Source organism: Prinia subflava, chromosome 2 (genome assembly GCF_021018805.1).
Source record: "Prinia subflava isolate CZ2003 ecotype Zambia chromosome 2, Cam_Psub_1.2, whole genome shotgun sequence".
NCBI classification, from domain to species: Eukaryota; Metazoa; Chordata; class Aves; order Passeriformes; family Cisticolidae; genus Prinia; species Prinia subflava.
In genome coordinates this window covers 11,696,240-11,719,036 of record NC_086248.1, presented here as the reverse complement: position 1 = coordinate 11,719,036, position 22,797 = coordinate 11,696,240, and the positions used below count along the sequence as shown (strand labels likewise).

General features: G+C 36.5%; 1 protein-coding gene across 4 annotated transcripts in view; it reads right to left on the bottom strand.

Annotated features, from left to right (window-relative positions):
- Nucleotides 1–373: 373 nt before the first annotated feature.
- CYRIA (CYFIP related Rac1 interactor A) overlaps nt 374–22,797 on the bottom strand; it is a 54,329-nt gene continuing 31,905 nt past the window's right edge. Inside the window, exons 4-13 of one of the 4 annotated variants that reach the window (XM_063424633.1) lie at nt 18,242–18,321; nt 10,586–10,707; nt 9,603–9,708; nt 8,392–8,528; nt 8,230–8,307; nt 7,838–7,954; nt 7,666–7,745; nt 6,053–6,179; nt 3,510–3,580; nt 374–2,404 (exon numbers count right to left, since the gene is read on the bottom strand). In XM_063424633.1, coding sequence (XP_063280703.1) covers nt 2,341–2,404; nt 3,510–3,580; nt 6,053–6,179; nt 7,666–7,745; nt 7,838–7,954; nt 8,230–8,307; nt 8,392–8,528; nt 9,603–9,708; nt 10,586–10,707; nt 18,242–18,314 — 975 coding nt within the window. In that variant the 5' untranslated portion in view covers nt 18,315–18,321 and the 3' untranslated portion in view covers nt 374–2,340. Of the gene's footprint in view, nt 2,405–3,509; nt 3,601–6,052; nt 6,180–7,665; nt 7,746–7,837; nt 7,955–8,229; nt 8,308–8,391; nt 8,529–9,602; nt 9,709–10,585; nt 10,708–18,241; nt 18,322–18,509; nt 18,590–22,797 lie in introns of all 4 variants that reach the window. The other 3 variants (XM_063424639.1, XR_010083801.1, XM_063424648.1) reach the window with 3 other exon arrangements.

Genomic DNA, 22,797 nt, shown 5'->3' with positions numbered 1-22,797 from the left:
AGAGAAAGGATTCATGTCCTCAGCAGTAGCAACAATTTCCCTTGGTCATGATGACAAACAAGTGCTTAGATATGTCAGAAAAACCTAAGATTTTTAAAGTGATGTGAGGTTATACTATTGTAGCATACAAGTGAAGCAAGCGCTTTTAAAATAAACTACAAACTGGACACATAAAGGCGAGCCTAATATATGATCCAAAACTTTAAATGAGGTATTTCTCAACCTGTTTATGTGGCCACTAAATATAGGGAGTCCCAAAGCTTACTGTACCAAATTTTTTATTATTTCAAACAAACTTCTGTACAAAAACATCAAAGCACGCAAAGAAATCCCATGACTTCAGCAAACAGCACATGACAACTCACAGAATGCTTTAAGGTTTACATTTTTATTATAGAAGTGACAAAGTTTTTCTCTGGGCCACTTAAAGATAAGACTTCATTTTTTGACAAAAAATTGCAGGTAAGCATATATTAACTTCAGTTACCAAAGCTCAACAGAATGGCCTGTCATCCACCTAATTTACCTAACTGGAAGTAACTATGAACAAAGCAGGATTTTTCCTAACATACATTTTTAAATGTCCCCCCATTAAAAATGGAGCCTGTAAACAGTGGATTTACTATTGTGAAAAAAGTGGTCATTGCTTTCAGAAAAAGATCTAACGTGAGTTCTAACTCTCTCCCTGACAATAACATAGCAACTGGCTGCTGCACCTGCAGAGGGGTGACGTGAGTGCTGGAGTTGTGGTGCTGTCTGCTGTCAGGACATTGGCACCTGTGGGTTCTGATCAGGTCTGAGAAACCTCACAGGGATTGCTCTGCTCAGAAATAAGCTCTCAAGTCAATCCCTACTCCAGAGAACTTGTGGCATTAGTACTGTTTAAGGACTGAGTTCAATGACACAGTTTGTCACAGTGCAGCCGAGTTCCAGCAGACCAAATGCATCTTCAAAGTCTTAAGGTAATGTTTTTAGAAGAGATGTGCATGAAAATTCCAGTGGAAGCACACAAACCCTGATTTATCTATATGGGAATAAGCAAATACAAATCTGAATCTGTGCACAAGCACTGGAGTTTCCACACATACACGCAAGCAAAGTACACAAAATCAAACACATTTCAGAACGTGACCTCTGCAAGAATATGTACAGCAACTGCAGACCACCCAGTAGACACACTTAACAGAGCATGAGCACTTTGCTGCTTTTGGCAAAGTATTTCTATTCCATTAATTGGAAAATTTACCAGAAAGTAAGAACAAACAACTCAGCAAGGAAATTAACTTCTTGAAGTATCAATCACATCTCAAAAGCCAGTGAAGAGCGGTCAGCTGATAAATACTTCTGTGTTGACTCTGAATCATCAAATGAATAACACTATGAGGAACCTAATGGAGCTCCTAAGAACAGATCAGCTCTTAAATTTAAACCACCCCTAATCTGACGTGGCTGATTTGACACCAAGGAAGCTTGCTACAGAAGAGTGTACTGGTTTAGATCAGCCAAAAAATTACTTATTGGCTAGAGCTGTCTGATAGTAAATATTCACTGTGATATATTTACATTGACAAACCTTTTCCAGTTAAGACAAGGCGTTAGTATTTTCCCTCTCCTTTCTAAATCTAATAAAACTACTCAGAGTTTTCAAAATCTATCAATGATCTTTAAGCATATTCTCTGTTTATTTATACTGCATCTGAAAAAGGATATTAATTTCCTCAGTTGTTGAAAGGTACAGGTTATACTTAATTAAAAGGTAAAATTATCTGTTTGAAATACATTTTTGGATGCCAGAGAGCACATAATCCTTAAAATTAGGTGATCTCCACTTATTACAGGAAAGACAATGCATTTTATGAGAGTGATGAACATTCAGGTATTCTCCTATTCATACTAGTTTGACAAGATCCTAAAACTGACCAAAAAACTGGGCACATGGTCTTTGAAACATACCAAATTAATTTTGCTTTCTCTTATATTATCATCTCTAAAGTTCCTTTTCTGTGGTACCTTTTGACATTTCAGTTTGATTTCCATTTTGTCTTCACTACTACTTACTTCTCTGATAGAGAAGGTGTTTAAGGATTAAAATGCACAGATAAACTGTCATAACTGAATATCTATGTAAAAAAAGTATTTTAAAAGTCAAAAGAGAGGCTAGAATAAAAACTTAGGTTGCACTATATAAAGTCAGTCAAGTTATGAAGAGATTCATATACTTTAGCAATGTGAAGAAAATGGTTATGTAAATACACACAAGTATTAACATCAAACTGTATTAAATTATGTAAACATACACATCTTCTGTGATCCATACAAACATCTACTTGTCTCTGGACACTACTGCAGCATAGCTCGAATTTGTTTTGACGTAGATTCATCATTCAGGTGTTTTGTAGTGAACCTAGAAATTACAAGTTAAAAAAATAATTTATAAAATGAACAGGGATAGGCAAAGTCTGAACACTTGAGCCTGTTTTTGAAATCAGCACAGTTCAGTTACACAAAGGAGGAATTTACGTGTTCCTTTACTGATCACTGGAATTTAACTGTTAAGAATTTGGTGCTCTTTATCTTCCAAATACCCTATGCAGTAAATTATTCTCTGCTAAAAAGTGAGAACGATGGCTAAATCCTCTTTGGTATCTGTCTGTGACATTGTCATAATCTTGGGTCAAAATCTCTCATTTTTTTCCAGTTAAAAGCCTCAAAAGAAGCAAAGTAATGAAAAGACATAAAAAATATGGTAAATACTAAAATCACTTAGGAGTCTGGACTGAATTTTGGCATAATCTATTACTTTAAGTAGTTTTCTTAACTGAAGAGCTTTTGGGTATTTTTTCCATTTAAACCCAAGCATTCTCCACTGTTTATGCTAATAGGGAGACTGATTATAACACAAGCTTGAAACCCTCTTGATACTAGTAGGATTTAACTCCACATCAACTGAAATTCAAAAGGCATAATAAGCAAATATGAAGGTGCAGTTCTCCCTCTATCCAAGCATTCAACAACCGAAGAACTCAGCTCTGAACAATTTGGTACTGACTCCCTTCTCAGCTTCAGAGAAGTGTCAGACCTCTGTGTGTCTTCCTTTCCAAGGCAGTACCATAAACAGGATTGGGATTTAGGGTGCTGTTTTCTTGAAGCAGTACAATTTAGTAAGATTAAAAGAAAAATAAAAAATAAGGTCCTATAAAGATGGAAAGTAACAAGGGAAGTGCTTACGGTTTGAGCAATAGAAATCTAACACTTCATTTCTAAAATGTTCTAGATGCTGGGGTATTTTATATAGCAAATATTAGCTAGGATATACTGTTTATATAATTAATAGTTATTGTTTATTCAAGTGAAATGAAATGGGAATAAATAAATATTAAAAAAACCCCCGGTGATGAAGGCAAACCTGAGAGGATAATCTTATTAAATCAGTCTTCTAAAGTGAAGAATCTTAAATATAAAGAGATTGTGAGAAAACCAGGAATTTTCTAAGGCTGAATCACACATACCTGAGAGCATTCAGAAGTCCTTCCACAGAGTCAGGTGGTTGTTCCTTTAAAACTTTTATGCATCCCTTCATCTGGGAACAGAAGCATGCCACTATTGAACAATAATATAGGAATTGCACTAGCTGAAGACAAGGAAAAATTTCACCATATACAGGCAGGTTTCTTTTCTTAATGAGTGTTAGTGCAGCTTTATATGACATAATAAAAGCATTACAATTTATTAAAAATTATCCCAAAGCTAAAAACTGGAGAAAATGTTGACTTTAATAAGCATTTGTAGAGAGTAAATTATGTATCAAGTGTCTATATTTTAACTTGCACACTGTTTCTCCAATTCCAAGTAAAAAATACAAAAATCAAAACCATCTCATATAAGCTGAAAAAAAGAGATTTTGAGAGTTCCATGTCATTGCTATTAATAACTCTAAAAAGAGAAGTTTCAACTTTATTTTTATGTTTGCATACAAGCAGGCCGCAGTCGCTGTGGGGAGATTTTGTCACCATTGCAGGGCTCCATGTCCTGCTGCCTTTCTCCTACCGTGAGCGCAGCCCTGCTCCAAGAGCGGCCGCTGCACTGGGACCTTATTAACACAAAATGTTAATAATGTTAACACAATGCCTCACCAAAGAGAGGACCCTTAGGTGCCTCAGGGTGCAGCCCGGGATCCCCAGTCCGCCTGGAGCCTGCCCAGCCCCGCCGCTGCTCTTGCACCGCCCCGGTTTCTCTGCTGCACTCCAGCCCCGCACCCCCTGCCTGTCCGGACGCCCCAGGGTTCCCGCTACACCTGCGGAGTTTCAGATACAACTCCTCCACCAGCCCGGGGTTTTTGCTCACTCCAGCCATTCCAGCTCGCTGCTCCCGAGAGCCCCGCAGGGCCCCAGCATGGGTTTGTGCACACAGGGGTTTGTAAAGTGAACCCTCTCCTCCATCCCGTCCCGCCCGGGCCCGCCGCCATCACCGCCCGCTCCCCGGGCCCCGCCCGGAACCGCGCCAGGGGAAGGGCTTAAAAAGAGGGAAAAGACCATTGAGTTCTCTGGTTCTTCTCTTTTTTTCCTTTTGTTACTTGTTGCTGCCATTGGTGCTGTTAGTTTGTCTACACATACTAGTAAAGAACTGTTATTCTTTTTCCCATATCTTTGCTTGAAAGCCCCTTGATTTCAAACTCGCAATAATTCAGAGGGTCATGTTCTCCATTCCAAGGGAGGTTCCCGCCTTCCTTGGCAGACACCTGTCTTTCAAACCAAGACAGATGTCTAAGTTAGGAGACTGTAATTAATAGCTTGAAATACAGCCTCCAGCCTTGAAGGAATAAGGAGAGGGTAATGTACTCCACTGTCCCTGAAATTCTCTTGAAGTAGCTTGAATGGCTGAAGTGAATAGTTTGGAGAAAATAATTGTTTATCACAGTTAAACAAACTCATAATCTCAAACATTAGGAAATTTTTTTTAATTACAGAAAACCCACTAAACTAATTACGCAAACCAAGATTTGGGACCATATATTCATTTTTTTAAAACTGAGTCATACAGCTTCTGCCTCCCATTTACACCTAGCTAACTCTTCCTGTAAGATTACAGGGCTTTAGGACAAATATGAGAAATAAAGTACACACAATGTATGTTTGGTCCTATCAGAAATTCATTTGTGTTCCCTTTGCAGGCAAGAGATTGAACTAGCAGTTAAAAAAATCTGCATTCAAGTCCCAGGCTCTATCTGCTTCTTGACCTTGAGAAAATCTATTCACCTCACTGTGACAAATCTTTCCCTCTACAGAGAGTCAAAGAGGAGATGTGGCAAAATTGGTATCCACAGATGCAAAATGCTGATGAAGACCCAGTGTCATGGAGGGCAATAATATATGTTTTTTTCTTTTCTTTTGAAGCAGGCTCTCTTGTAAAGGGAAACACTTGGCATCTTTTTCATTAATACCAGCTTATTTCTGCTGAAAGAAGTGGTGCATGAGATTTAGGTTTGTGAAAATATGTAGAAAAAACAGGAGTACTCTTTCCATGTGTGCTTGCAATTTCTCAAATGGAAAAATAAAATTGATTTCTCTGCGACTGGCCATGCTAAAGATAAAACTGAGGGATCATTACCAACATTATAACAGTAACATTTCAGTTCTGCTGCTTCAGATCTCAGATAAAGCAAAGACAACATTGCATATCTGCTTATTTACAAAAGAACTACTGTGAAAAATGAGCTTTTCAGCATCAACAAATTACATGATTTAAAAAAAATTATGACCACGGAACATATTCCAGGCTAGGTGTAGTACTAAATTATTTTAGCCTAACTATACAGTTGTCAAGAAAGCAGAGCTAACAAAGAAAAATTATTATCTGCATCTGGAAGAAAATAAAAAGAAAAAAAGCTTATTTTCAAACAAACTGATGTATTAAAGTGCACAGGTGAAGACAAATTCTAAATTTTGCCATTCAAAAGTAATTAAAATTATTTATACCAAGACATAAGCTTGTGCTGAAAAAGAGCTGCAGACTAGTATTCTCAAACCTACAGAGTATTAAAGGCCTTTCTTACATCAATCTTTGAAGTCTTTGAGAAAGCTCCCACAGGATGAACGTGATCGTACAGAATAATAACTCCCACCATTACTCGCATGCAGAACATAAGGGTCTCTTCACTGGTGAACCTACTCCTGTACTCTCTGTAAAACAGAACAAAAGAAACAAACATTTTAGACCTTTTACCAGACAATTTTAAAAACTAGACTGTGAGTGCATGAAATCTGAACCAAAAGTGTATTTTAAGGTTGCAGATGCATATTAAAAGTAAGACTTTAAATATCTGTGAATTCCGTAAGCCTCTGCCAGAAGAATTTAGAAGAATGGTTAAAGAGCAGATATATGTAAACCTCTTGTCACACATGCACAGTCGAGATCCTCAAAATGTATGTGATGATGGCTTCATAGAAAACTTCATGAAATATGATGGAGACTGATCATACTTCAGTTTAATCTCAGAAACACCACGTGCTGGGACCTCAAAGGAAAGCTACTATTTTTGCTTAAATTCCTACTTTGGAATAGTAAAGTGGGATTTAAGTTCAGCAGCTGGGAAGTCCAGGGCTTCACCAAGGTGGATTGTAATAGTCATTGTGCCTTCTGTCTCTGTGTAACCTCTCAGCCTACAATAAATTCAACCTTTATTCTTCCACAGCATCATAACATGAACAGATTTAAAGGCTACAGAAATTTTGATGTGAAAATGCTTGATTATCCCACAATTAGAATTAAATATCAGGTAATCTTCTAGATGACTCCAAACCACTTTTCTCCACTTTTGCCAAAAAAAGAGCTGACTAATAAGGCTACTTTTCAATTACTACTTCAGTGGTGTCTCAGGATTGTGATATGAGTTCCACCCCTCCAGAATTTTCATGAACAAACTCAAACCTCAGGAATTCTGCCCTTCACATGGCTCCATGAACAAAAGACTCATAGGCAGAAAGACTACCTTGACTTTATCTTGTATGTTTTCCAGTCAAAGAGACATCTAACCTAAAATATACTCCACTAAATACATATGAAAATATTAATAAAGAACCCTATTGGCTATTATTATCTACACTAGCAGATACAAACACAATTGTACAGCTGAATACATATGAATGTATGGAAATTCATACAGCTGATTTTTTTCATATCTAGAATAAGATGGCTGCATCCAAAAAAAGATCTACTTAAATGATCTTTGAAATAGTCTCTCTGTATTTCCTAAAGTACTGCTTGGAAAAGCCAGAATCTCGCCCTCTCTGTACTAATAATAGAGCTGCACAGGCAAACAGGAGACAGCAGTCAGTCTTTGGCTCTGGTTAGACAAGACACAGGCACTGAAGCTGTGAGTGTGTAAGATTATTACACTCATATTTTAACCTTTTGTTGAAATGCAGACTGGCCATGTACACTCTCCCCAACAGAACTCAATACTGATTCATTCATTCACCCATATCATAGGGTGGTTAGAATAGGAGACAAGGCTTTCTAATACCAGGTCATGCTTTGTATACAGAAAGAGTAACAACTTAAGCCAAAATACAGGAATTCACTTGGAAAAAACCACATTAACCCAGGTGGCTAATTAAAATATAAGTTCTGTCATACAAGCCCCCCAAGAGTTAAGATAAAACTTACGGTGTTTCCAACATGACTTTACATACACTGGCCATAGTACTTAGACAGTCTGTTGTATTTTCAATTGGTAACGTTTTGTTCTGGAATGGTAAGAAAAAGGCGGTGTTCAGTAAAGTATCTTGTAAAATTAAAATCAAGAATGTCTGTTAGACCATTCTCCCCCTTTACATACTTCTGATACAAAGTGTGTTGTTGCGTTACTGAGGGTTTTCAGCATTGGTGTGGCCTCTGCATAGAACAGGGACATCCTATTGGCCATTTCATTGTTCACTTCATTCTCAATGTCTAGCTGATGGAAACAGGAGGAAACATAGTCAGTAAAGCTCTTTAAAATCTTGCCAGCAGTAAGAATAAGATGCAATACATGATCATGTCAGCAAGCAGGTTGTTGCTTGAATAGTCCTCTCTAAGCACTTCATCCAGACTGCTGATTAACTATTGGTGTGAAGGAGAGAACATAACAGCTACTGAATCAAAAGCAAAAACTTTATCACAATTGGCATAAATGCATCCTGATAAATAAATACCTCACTGCGTGCAGCACATCAGAGTTTATTTACTTACATGCATGTTGTTTATTCTGTTGCGACTTATTGTCCGCCTGTAATAACTGAAGTCATTCTGAATTGCTGGGTTTCTCATCTTCCAGGAAAACAAACAGGAAAGAATCAGTTTTGGTTCAAAATACATGGCAAAAATCAACATGCATTGAAAGACTTTACTAACCTTAAGTTCATCAAAACGAAGAGTAAAATGTAAAATTTCTGCAAACTCTTTCGCTAGAGCCTGTTCCCGTTCCAGGTGCTGAGTTGGAGTGTAGGGAGGGCATGTCAAGGATTCCAGTAAACTCTGCAGGGCCTTCTCTGAATAAAAAACAGAAGTACAAACTGTAGTCAGTCCACAAAAAGTTTTAACTACATATCTAAACATACTGCATTTGAAGGGAAGAAACCCTCCAAACATTCTAAGCCCTAACAGAAGTGTTTTTTCTTGCTATTCTGAAGTGAGAAGCATTAATTAAAGACACCTGCCTCTTCAGGCTCTGCCATTTTCACTCCATTTCGTATCATTGAACCCTTTTCCATTTTTATCGCTCTTTATCTGGGATCTTTATCAAAAATTCTAGAGAAAGCATTTTTCTTGCTCTCAGATATTCAACACTTTCATCTTCCTCAATTAGCCATCAGCTCAGTATAGAGATTATTCTGGCATCTTTGCCACTAAAAGTGTACTCTTAGGCACTTCTAGTAACAGAGATAGCAATATAGATCAGTTTCTGTGCCTGTAATTACTAGCATAACTCAGAAAGTGAAAGACATAGAGGATGTTGTAGAAGAATCCCCTTGCACTAGGAGCCCTCTCACTTCATACATATATTTGCATTCAAGAGTCCTAATTCAAAGAGTAATTACATCACCTTTTGTGTTTGTTGGGATGACAAAGTCAGTGTACAACACATCCAACTTTGGATTTTCACTCTGTGGCAGAGTTTATTGATACACTTTCCCCATTATCCCTGCTTTTAAAAAGTCTCAAAATATTATTGTCTTACATTCCTTTTAAAACTCCAAAGGATACAAAAAAAAAAAAAAAAAAAAAAAAAAAGAAGCATTAGTCCAACATGGACCAGTGAAGTGTAGAAACGTGGCAGGAAACAGAGAAAAACTTTGTAGTTCTATCATGTTTTTTGCTTGTATACTATTTAGGTAATACAGACAAATTAACAAACTATGAAACCAGGATTAAAGAGATGTCTTGAAAAAAAATTGCATTTATTAAAATATCTGCTAATGTTGATATCAAACAGAAATAATATTAACTCTAAAACTCCTTAAAAGTTTGCTGAAAGATAAAGTAAAATTAAAAAACCAAAACTTCCTCTTTCATTATATATAAAAAAAACTTTCTAAAAGGATATATTAAAAAACAGGGCTCACCTAATCTGAGTGAAAACTCATAAAAGCGCTTTAGCCTTACAACCAAGGGACAGACTGAATTCCATGCTTTTTCTTGCAGCTGGATATCATTGGGATTTTGTATTGCCTGAAATGAAAATATTACTGTAAAGACGTGATAAATGAATAACAAGCAGGAAGTTATTTGAAATTTTTCTAAATTATTTTAAAAAGTATTGTAAAACATAGAAGAATTCTGAGAAATCATATTGCACAGGGTTCCAAAAAATACTGTGTTTTACACCTTCCCTCTCCCCCTGTAACTAATTTAAAATTATTCATTATGGTGAACCACTGACATATAGAAATATGTTCTAGCATATTCTTTTGGGAGCAAAACTATTGTAAAAGCACCAGGTATAACCTTTTGTGTGACTACTGGTTGCAAAAGTAGCCTTTCTTTCAGGTTTTAATGCTTTTGAAATCTTCAACATGTAGAGGTTTTTAAGTAACCCAGTGCTCATACTAAGAGTATCTGCAAATCTGATGCAGGAGAAGTTTTGGTCACCTGAGAAAAATTCAAAGTTACAGTTCAAAAGTTTACTTCAGGACCAGTTTCACAGAATAAGATGCTCTAAATGGATGCAAAATTATAATTTACTCTGGTTCATTATTCCACTTACACAAAACAACAACTATCTGTATCATGTTATTTCTGACACCTGAGTTTTACTTCTTCTTTGTCCTCAAATTTGACTTCTGCAATGAGATACATGAAATAAGGTATATGAAATGGTGCTTCTTTAGGTGAAAAATAATAACCAATTACTAACAGAAAACCTGAAAGAAGTTCCAACAGCCATCATTTTATGATTTTAAATTAGAAATTTATACTGAATGTTATGCATAATCTGTTATGTATTTTAGAAATATAATTTTAAGGATATTTTCACTTGAGTTCACAGAATGTGCACATTGAGTTATGCCTGATTTTGCTGTTAAACAACTGTCATTAACAGACATACATCTCTAATTTCTTGTCCAGCTCCTTTGTAAGCCTGAAGGTCTGCAAGCATGCTTTCTGAGTCCTGTAAAACTGCACTGATCTGGTTCCAGACCTCCCTTTCTCCATCCGTGGGCTGTGCATCTAAGAAGAGAAAAGCAAAATGCACAAAGTCAAAAGGAAGCTGCAGTACAAATGGCAAGATTACTCAGTTCTACTTAACAATACCACATCCAGCTTGGCTATGTGTAACTCCATTCTGATGTATTTTTTTTTCCAAATATACAATTATACTGCCATTCTGCTACATCCAAGCTTCTGCTTTTTATAGCAAGGAAGGAGAAACAGAACAGTTTTTGTATGCTCTGGCTCATAATGCCTCTTCTCAAAACGCAGCATTTTAAAGAGCAGCAGTATCATAAAGCAATGTTATTAGAAAATAGGATAATGCATCAGTCCCTCTCTTTCATGAGCTCCATGGCTCAATTACAAAGAATTGCTCACTTTTCTTGCAGCTTGGGGATAAAATCAGCCCTTTCAATGGATGGAGCAGTGGGATATTCCACTTTGACTTTCCTCCAGGCTTCCTTAACCAGGGTAATTTATTTCTCCTTTTGTGGAACAGATACAGTACTATTAAAAATAATTTTTTCTCATATATGCCAGGGATCATTCTTGCCACTAAAATAAATCCAGCTCTATCAGTAATCAGTTTTCAGGATGTAAGTGACTTGTAGACCTTTATTGTTGAGAGAAGTGATATTTGAAAGTAGATCAATTTTCCTATTCATATCTCCTCCTATGGGATTTACACAGCAGTGTAACACCAGGGAAGGATGTTATCCCCAGAACACTGACACATTAGACAAGGTAGAGATCTTCTGTCTTCTTTTGCTTTAAAACATAAAGATGACAGGCACTAACCAAAGACTGGATGACCTACATATGGGATTACAGTCCATATGTGAAGGAACAATGATACTGTCCCTGCAGATTTCTACAGAGACACAACTATTTTTTCCCCTCAGATTTGTATTAGCTTGTAAAGATAGAATGCTATTTTTTATGAAAGAATAAAGTTACCTTGAAGATGAATCTTAGAACCTAAATACTACTTGTCTGAATTAAAACCAATGACCTAAGTTCAGTTTAAAACTTATAAATTAGGATAAGCTACTGCATTGATCTCTACACTACTAGACAAAAAATATTAAAAATATTTTTTCTATTCAGTTATCTCACTGTCCTTAAGAAAACTGACAGAATGCATCATACTCATGCATCAGTATGGGATTTGTTTACCCAGTCTCCATGAAAAACAAATGAATTGGTTCACTCTGGAGTGTATGGAAAATAGGCATACACTCCACAACGTTTCACGTTCAGATAATTTCTTTATATGTTTCAAGTCATCTATGGACTTAGTATGAACAGGACACAAATAGATGAGATTTACATGTCTGTAGCTTCAAGGCAACTCGTACTTAAACCCTTCCCATATTCCTATGGCACCATGAGTCCCGTGAGACTGGGCATATAATACTGACTGGACTTTCCTTTTATTCTGGATGTTTTCCTTTCTCTTATTTAAAAAGTAAAAATAAACATAAACTGGGCTTACTTAGCTGAGTTTTATAGCCAAAATATTTCATGTAACTAAAGAATTCCACTATCCTTCAAAAAGCGAGGGAAAAGGAGCACTGAAGGGAAAAACTGCTGCCACAGGAAAATCCCATCTGGGACCTGGCTGTTGAACTGACCCATCAGTCACATTAAATTTACAGTGTTCCAGACTGGTTCTTTCCTCAAGCTGCAAGAATTCTCAGGTACACACCGTAAGGGGTTTGCCATCTTGTGATAAAGAAGCAAAACAGAAAACCCTTCTGACTTTAATGGGGACAGCAGTGATCCTGAGAAACAGTTACATACCATACAACAACAGAGCAGGGGAAGGTAGGAGTCACATAATCAGTACTGGCATTTTAACAGTTAAACAAGTTAATGAAAATAACATTTCAGTGAATACTAACACAAAAGAGAATAAATAACTTGTTAGTGCAGTTCATGAATGTAAAATTTGCATGTGTGGGTCACCTGAAGCATCTTGTTTAACCTTGTTGGTTGCAAGGTACTTCTATGTTAATTTTTAGAATTTATTTGCTTTAAAAATACTAGTGCTTAAGGGGGATGCAAATGCTATAGACTGCCCAACATTCTGGGACTTCAAAAAGGCCTTTAGTAACACCATTTATTGGAAGTATTTTTTCAAATTTCCCAATTCATCTTTTGGAAGTTAGTGGAAGGAGGAATATTTGAAACTCAATGAGCTTTCTTTAGTATCCCAGCACCTGGGGAAGAAGGAGCAAGAGGCAGGTAGGTGTGTGAAAGAGGGAAAGAAAGGGAAGAGAGAGGAAGAGAGCAGCAAAGGCTCCAGAGCAACAGGCTTAGCTTGCACTTGCGGAAGCGGTTTATATTTATGCTGGAAGTGTTTAGCTTAAAAAGAAAGGTAGGGAGGATGATTCAGGCTTTTTTTTAAAAAAACCCCATGCATTTATTTATGAAATAGAAGCTATGCAAACAGATGTTCTGATAAGACCATGGCCATGTTTCAAAAGGGATTTTACAAGCAGATCCTGCCAAAAATGGTCAACTGAAATAACCGTAATGGCTTACTTTGAAAACAACTTCATCTTACTGTTAACAAGAATAATAATAATAGCAACAACTAAAAGGAATCAAGACTTCATGACAGATTTTGTCTTCTAAAGCTGGCTTGCTATTCCAACTAAAAGAAAGTTTGTTTCTCTGTTCTGAATTAAACAATACCACTCCTGAATCACAGTGTGGAATCACTGGCTGGCCGTGCTCATCTCTTATCCTCACACCGCCAGAGAACCAGCACCAGCTTCAGGAACCTGAGCCCATTTATTGGTGAAACCAGTTCCACTGACTCACTCATGGTGAATGCAAGCCCTCCCAGTAACAAGTTACCATTATAGCCAGACTCACTGCATCTCAAGGCTGAGTTTTTAGAATACTCATAATTAGCAATCTGATAAGACAAAATAGTGAATCCTTTCACCTCCCTTTGGACAAATGTTTCTAAACCAAACAACTACATGAATCCTGTATCAAATTAATGCAAGAGTCAAATGAGGCTTGATTCTCCCATACACAGATTCTACCAGCAAAATTTAAAAAATTTAGCTCTGGAGAGAAATACACTTCCACTGGCTCCATCAGAAATAATCAGGACATGGTAATTCATCCATTTCATGAACACATGCTCTCTTTCAGATTTACACATGGTCTATGCCATGTTTTGGATGGAACTTCAGACTTCACGAGGAAGAGGAGAAAACCTAAACCCACTACAGTTCATTTGTAGATGCATTACAGGTGAATGGTGGAGCATGAAAGTGGGGTCATCATTATTTTCTTAGCAAAATACTTATCATTTGTTTCAGAAAACCTTCCTAATATGTAAGGTATCTACCTCATCCTTCACCAAGTGCATTAAAAAAACTATAGAAACTTCTAGGTAGGTAAAACATTAGTACTCATAGGACAAGACTAAATATAGAAAGGATGTGATGCCTTTACCAATACCAAATGAAATGTAACAATATCTCAGTAATTAATTTTAATGAAGAAAGAACAATACTATGAACAGTACTAAGAACAGTACTAGAAGAAGCACTCCGAACTCACACATCCTTCCTGATTATGAAATGCAGACCAAAAGTTGAGAACTTTATTCCACCCTTAGGTGGTTAAGAAGATTCCCACTGAAGCTGGTTAGTTCTTCCATTTCAGTGAAAGTAAAATCACATTTGTCATAAAAATACCATGCCCTTCTGGCCTTGGCAGCATAGCAAAAGAAAGTGAATTAAACAAGAGCTTTCACGGGCTCTGCTTTCAGCTTTTCTTGTCATACCCACTGCTGAGCATGGCAAATAATTCCATCAGCCAGCAAGTTAGAGAGCAGTACACATATTTAACTGCATAACGTTGAATCCTATTTCAGATTTGTCACCATGACAATGATTTTTTTTCATGCCAATCTGGGACAAAATTAAAAGAAAACCTCAGAAATGAGCAAAGGCATTATAACTACAGTGAGTAGTACTTTAGAGGGTACCAGAACCTGCTACACTCCACACATTAAAGAACCCCCAGTATTGGACAGAAACAGTACCCTATCCAGGTTACATGGGATTTTTAAATTTCATTCTCTCTAAACTAGCTAGAATAAAATGAAGCTCCCTAAGTTGTTAATACTGGCTCCAGGCAGGGTGCTGTGCCAGGGAGATCAATGCCCAGCTTCAGCTCTGTGCTGGGCAGGGGATGGACACACAGCATCTCTCTGACTGAGCTGCAGTTTGTGGCTCAGGGCACCCCACAGCTCGGGAATTGAGTGCAACCTCCCGCAGGCTGGACCCAGATTATATCCCCAGCCTTCCTGCCTGTGCAACAAGGGTATTAATTAATAGCCCATTATGTGAAAAGCAGGCAGTTGCTCTGCTGCCAGACATGTTCTAATAATAAACCCTTTTAATCGTACATGAATAATAAGTGAAAATTTCATTAATCTTTCTGAGGATGTGGGGGAACCCTAGAAAATAAGATTCTTGGAGGGATGAAAGGGATTTAACTAGGATGAAGTGAAATCCACCTAGCTAACATTAAAAGAAAAAAAAAAGAACCTGCTCACATTAAGGTTAGAAACATCTTATAAAAAGTATTTGAGGAGAGGATGAGACTGTAGGTGTCATGTAAGGACATCTCCAAATAATCTATAAGCTTTAGTCTTTTAGATTCAAAATAAATTGTTGCATCAACTTTTAAGTTATTTACAAGAATTCATGTGGAATTATATGGCTACTTTGCCTGAAAAAGGCAGTATTGATTTGACAATAGATTCTCTGCAAAAAAAGGAGCAACTTTAAGACGGTACAGGAAGAGCTCAAATATCCAGAATTCATTTATCTGCAACTAATTTAAGCAAGGTCAACAACTTAAGTACAAAACAGTTCTTGAACTGAAAAAATCCACTTCAAGAGAATTTGCTGTGAAATCCTGAAATCCACAGATTCTCAAGACTTGCCACTCTCAAGACTTGTCAGGCAGTCACTTTTCCTAGCATTATTTTCAAGCTGAGCTGTAAGAAGGAATTAAGGTAAGGTAAGTGGTATATAATCAAACCCAAGGGGTGGCAGCTTGATTAAAAATACTTCCATCAAAATTCAAGTGTAAAACACCAATATGGTGCATATCCTAAGAAGGATGAAATAATTTTCCTTTATTTAAACCCTTCAGTAGACCTTAAAAAAGAATAATTTGGCTGAGTGCAGTAAGTGCAATATCCCTCAAAGAAAGGCCTTCCCACCTGTGTGGAGAATTCTCTACCCTAGAGTAACTGCCCAACTCTAAAATGAGTACTGGGGAGCAAACAGAACTGCTTTTGCTATACAACATTAACTGAAATTTACAATGGATGCAAGTTTTTTCAAGTATGACCATGGAGTTACAAAACTTGCTTTCCAGTTTGGACTGAAGAATAATGTTAGGTGTCAAAAAGAATTACAACTGACAGTGTGGACATTTGCATGAAAGCAGGGGAAAGAGATGATGTCAAACTTTTTTTCCTTTTTCTTTTCTTTTTTTGTAGCCAGCTAATGAAAAAGCCCACAGAAACTAAAAAGCAAGATGCTGATGCAAATAATGGATACAGTAAACACATCAGCTCAGCACACCCGACTGGCCAGCTGTAGTGACTGTGTTCACCCATGAGCCTGAACTGATGGCTCAGGCCACAGAAAGCCACACATCCAGCAAGCCCACAGCCATCAGATTCTGAGCCATGTCCACTCACTCAGAGTGTCCTTTTCCACTGTATGATGGCCCCTTACCAGAGACAAAAGCACAAAACCACAGCCCTTTTTTTAGTCACATCCCTTTGAGCCAATTCAGATTTTGTGCCACTAAAAACCTCGGGGACTGTATTTGATGAGAAAAACTTTCAAACTTTCACTTACAAGCATGGAAGTCCCTCAAATTTGGAGATGACAGTTTTGTTCCTCACCAGGTAGGTGTGCCTGACCAGTATGCCCTAACAACTGGCACCTCCCATGGGAGAGGGTACTTCATTCAGTTCTTGGCCAAGTGCTTTTGGAAAGAAAAACAACCTTCACTGCCAAGGCAACAAATTCGGTATTTTCCCCTCTCACCGCCACCTCTACCAAGGCTCCTCACAGCCAGAGCACCTGTTTCCTGCCAAGCCTGCAGCCTGGGTCAGGAACACTTTCTTGCCAACAAGGACACAATGGAGCTGATTAAACCTGTAAGATCAGAGCAGCTGAAAGCTTTCACAGTGGCTTGGCAAAGCCTCATAGCACTGCCAAGGCCCTCAAAAGTCTGGTAGAAAAAAATTAGGTGGTGGTTTGGATAGAGGTTTGACATCCTGGGATGACAGTAAAGTTTTCAAATTATAAAGACATAGAAGAAGGGATACATGGCTTCTCCTAAACCTAAACTAACCAATTAACCTTTTTTTTTTTCATAATTTAAAACAGATTTTTCATAATGAGGTAATTAAGCTCTAGATGAGAAGATTAAGGTATGTGCACAGTTGCAGTCATACATTCTAGCTCTCATCTAAGAAAGCATGTTTGAACAATTTCATCAGATTTAAATATGTATTTAAATGACTTTTTGAAGCAGTTCTTCCAAGTGTACACAGACATACACATTCATAGCATGTCAGTTACTTATTTCAGAAAATAATTCAGGAATAAATGATTAAAGAACAAAACTATTTCCAGATGATAAAATGTGTCTAATCACCTCAAATGCTCTTTTAAACCATGCTACAAAAGGAAAGTATTTTAAGAACACTGGATTTTCTCAAAACTTTTTGGTTGGCTTTTTTAGAAATAGAGGTATTAATTTTTTTTTTTTTTAGAATAGAGGTATTAAGAAAAAATATCACACACTGTCAATGTTTTGAATAAAATGCATTTCACATATGTAGTGAAGACAGATTCAACTCATATTAAAGGATTTGGTGACAGTGTCTGGAAGTACATGCAGGGAAACTGTAGTCAGCAAAAGCGAAAACAGCTTTGAATAAAATACAGACAAGACAACTGGAGTGGGAAACACTGTTCTGCAACTGATAACCATGCAATTAAGAGAGATGCAACCAAGCACTTTGACCATTTCAATACTTTTTGGAAACTATAAACCCAGCTAAATCATCACCGAACCAAGCAAAAATAGTTCCATCTCCACTGGTTTTTTTGGGTTTTTTTTCCCTATCTTTTTATTTCCCACATGTATTTCCATTCACGAAAGAATCATAATTTTTGTTAACCCTGATTTGTTAAAGAAAGTTGAGGTTGAGTTCATTCATATGTAAGTTTAACAATGGCTCATAAATGCTTTGAATTTAATTCAAGATAAGATTTTACTTGCATATCTACCTCTCTGCCCCTTTCTCTGCTCAGAAAGAAGTAATTTTGTACGGTTTTATAAATATCAGAAAGCAATATTCTACTGAAGTGTAATTTCATTTGTTTGCAAATCCCTTTTGAATTGCTTTATGATGCATAAGCACATGCAGTTTATTAGGAAATAATAAGCAAAGAAGGCAAGCCAGGCAAGAAGCTTTGCTCACTTTCAAAGTCAAGGAAAAAATTTGGCCCCTGATCAAGCTCTGTGCAAGTGAGAACTTTTAAAAGATTTCCCATTTGGTTCCTGAAAAATAGAAAAGGAAGAGAAAAGGAGTCCTGAGTGAACAAACGATTTTAGAGACAAGGACTTGGACAGATTGGTTGTGCTGGAAAATACACACTGTAAGCAATTAGATTTTATAAGTTTTCCATCTGTTTGCTGCTATGTCAGGGAAAAGATTCTCTCATTGTCTTGTAATTGTTTGAACTTACTTTCAAAATCCAGGAAAAAATGTGGATAGTTTTCAATTTCCCTGGTAAGGACCTTAAGAAGATTACCCATCCCAGCAAACCTAGTAAATGCAACAAAATCATAAATAGTTATACATGTAAACTCAGAATACTACAGCTAAGAGCTTGACACAGTCTGCATCATATATTCAACATTTTGGCAAGTTCTGGACAATGAGAAAGATTTTGATGGTCAATTTTGTGATACGTATGCAGAAAGAGGAAGACCTCAGATAAATACAGAAATCATTCTGTTCAACAAATTGGAATGTAAACATCAGGATAACATCCCAGTGTATGCACAGATATTTATGAATTTATTTACTTAGCAAGAGAAATAAACTCAGAGCTATATCTCTATTTGTTAATTCTCTAAATTGCTGGACTCCAGATTACTGAATACCATTTCAAAGTAAAAACTGACATCTTAACACTTGTCTTAGATCTTCAGCAAAAATCCATGTCATTTTAAGAAAATAACTCATTATAAGGAAAAAAAACTTATTTGTTTCTAGTCAGTAAGATTTTATAATATATTACTATAAGGTTCTATCAAAAGGGACAGCTAAAAAGCTTTTTGGCTTTTAAATGTGTATGTATGCACAAAAAAAAAAAAAAAAAAAAGAATAAAAAGGATAGGTTTGAACTCTTTTTATCTGTTATTCCTAACTTTTATCATCTTGCAATTCTTTGCATTTCAAGTTATGAACAACTCCCAAAAGGAAAGTGACCAGTTCTTAAAAATGCAAGTCTCTCTGGAAGATAAAAAAGAAAGAGATTTGGAGAAAGATTTTTTTTGCCAGTACAGTTTTCAGGAAGATAAGTTCTTCTGAAACTACGTAAAAGTAGGGCTTTCTTGGTCAAACTTAAACTTTGTCTCAGAAGACAGAAGAATTAAACCATGAAAAGCACATATCAGGATAAAGAGATCTGCCTGGAGGGATGTAGAAAAATGTAATGTTAGATTTAAAACACAGATTGAAAACTGATTTTTGCCTCAAAGAGAAATATTCTCATTACTCTAAACCACGACTCTTGGAGCACACATCTGATGTTCATCTGTGACTCAGTTTAACTCTTTCCCCACTTAAGAAATCAGACCACAAAAAATTATTCTAAGCATGTACATGGCTGATATTCCACATGAGGAGACAAAGCTTTTTACAAGTTTTCCCACAAGTATTACAGTAAGAAAAGTATCATCAACCCTAATTTCTATGTGCATATAAAGGATGTATTTCTACATCAGGAAAACCTAGGAAAATAATGCGAGGCTTGGAGATTTCAAAGCAGCCACAGTCATACCATAAAATGATATAAATTTAATCAATAATCTGTTCAGAACATGCAGTTTCACATAAGCAAGGATTTTGTTAAATAAGTGGCTTTGTTTTGTATTAAATACTTCAAAATTTTCTCTCCAGAACAAATTCAGTGAGCAGACTGTCAAGCCCTTCATAATTAGCAACATCTTGCATATACAGAATTGAAACACAAAGATACATTTTCCATTATTCATAAAGTTACATTCATTACATGCAGGAAAAATATTTACACTTTTACTTTCAGAGCAAGATCAGCACCTTATAAACTCAGTTTGACTTTGTGATTAGCCTAGAAAGGGGAAAAACATGCAAACAGAGCAAAATAGATTTTATACAGTATTAAAACTTATATCTTCAATAATTTAATATTTTCATCACACTGGTATAATACATTTTATCAGCATCAGCTAGGAGAAACACGATAAAGTACACACATGTATTTTGCTTTTCATAACCTTGAGAAAACCAATTATATTATGTAATACTATCACAATCGAAATGACTGACTCAGCGTGGATTCTTCACTTTCAACTCTTTTAAAGCCATATCTTACCTCATCGCCTTCAATCTTCAGAGAGTATCCAAGCATTTCTTCTGCTGCCAAAGCTTGCACTGCATCCAGAACTGCTTTAGCTGATAGCATGCTCTGAACAGCGAGGAACACTTTGTGCCAAAAACCTGAGGATACGCTCCCTCATTTGCATTGAGTAGCTTGAGGTCATGTGCCCAAGCTCTGCCTCTGATCCTTCTTAAACAAGTACAGCACATCTCGGCTTGGGAGATTTCTGAGTATTTTTCCAGATCTTTTGTTACATTTCTTAGCTTGTTTTTCGCTTTATTCCCTCTCCTTCAATCCCTATGTGGAAACTGATCCAGCTATTCAGGTCACGAGTATGGAAGAGAAGCCTACCACAAACATATACACACGTGTTCATGCAGGTGGCATTTTCCAGTGATCCTGAGGGCTCTGGTTTGACACCTTCTATTGTCAAACCCCAAAAAAAGTCATATTCAACATCAGCATCCAGAAAATATGTTTCAGGCAGCTGCTAAACATGTTTTAATTATTTTTTATGCAATTTCTTTATGGTTTCCTAAAAAACAAAACTAAAAGCGACATCTGGTTCCAAGAAACTTTCAAGTGTAACTCATAATTCAACAGTAAGTTTTTAATTTCACATTAAAAGGCCACCCTTCACCTTAAAGGAAGTGCTAATAAACGCAAGCCTTTGCCTCAAACTGATTTATTTTATTCTGCATAGCCTGCTGCTTCCTCATACTTGGCTCTTTCAAACCGTCTTTCCTCAAAAAACTCTAACAATGTATTCCAACCCTCAGGAACTGAAAGTCACCTCCAGGATAATTTTAATGAGATTTCAAAGTAACTAACCCATACTGAGAGGATCCATAAATATATATATATATATGCTATGGTCTAACACAAATGCAAATAACAGCTGATGTACAGAAGCAAATCATAAAGGTTTAAGTAGGAGCATAAAATTCTATTTCATTAAACCGGAAAGCATTTTATTTTACTTACTGTAAAATCAGTTTAAATGTTGAACTAAGACTCAATGCATATATAAAAATATTGCTGATGCTGCACCACTAAATGCTAGCAGCTTCTTTAGTGTCTAAATCCCTTAAAATTCCAACTTTTAACTATGCTTTAAAAATTACGACATGTTGACAACGATGTTCACATTTTATTTTTCCTATTGTTTTCCAAACCATTAAAGTTTACCTTAAGATATTACATAAGAATATAAAAATAGTTTTTAAGCTACTGTTGACATTTTAAAGCTCATTGCCTAATTTTTGATGCTCAACATTTAATTAGTAGTACAGACATAAATAAACCATAACACAGCAATGAACAGGACGGTACATTTAGTATTTTGCATTTTATTTACCATTATACAGTAGCATATTTTAAAACTTGAGCTTTGAACAAAAATCACAGGTTGGTTTTCCAAGAAATAACTGTGTTCCTAAAATTTCGGTGATTTAATTTCAACATTCTAGAAATATTACCCTGTAATGGGGAAAATAAATTCCTTCTATCCCAGTAAAGCAATCAGTTTATTTTCGAATTGTGATATATAAAATACTAGCCTCAAACACAAATCAGAATTCCACCCTTCAAATCTATCATGGATTTTAAATGCTTATACTGAAAGTCTACTGAAATATATTTATTATATACTTAAATCCACTTCTGAAAATTTAGTAAGTGTTCCCAAACTGGGTATTACTAACTGAACACATGATATTTCATGTTGCTCAATGCTTCTGTAAAATCTTGGTTTACACACTGTTTTAAGCAACTACACAATTTTCAAGTGTGGAGTTTTGCACCACTTTCAAGTAACAGCTACAGTACTGTACAAAGTGCTAGAGAAGTACTGATTGATTTCTTCTCTTACAGGACTAATTTAAGCAGTACCAATTCAACACCATCAGCAGCACTGTAGTACTGCTGTAAGATGTAACAGAGAGACAAAGTTTTAAAACCTTGTGTTAGCAAAAAAAGGACACATTAACCAGCTCAAGCCTTTGCAACTCATCAGCACTCCTTTGCCAGATAATATTTCCTAAATCTGTCTACTTACATAAACAGGGTCTGAAAGGCTTTTGTCAAAATGAGCTGGATCAGCAAATACCTACTGCTTAACCTCATTTAGATCATCCTAACCAAAGCAGGGCTGTGTGTGTTTTCATGAGCAGCTCCACTGGGAGTTTCAGGAGAAACAGAGGCTCCCAAGCTCAGGACTGGCAATGGATGATTCAGAATGATAACTTCTAGTGGCACACCTGAGTGTGTTGAGACATGAGGCAGCCAGTCCACAGTCTGAGGGAAATGCACTAAGCACATCAGCATCACTAAAGCACTGGAACTGACCTGACTGCATGAATAATTAATTGTGGTTTCAAAAACGTAC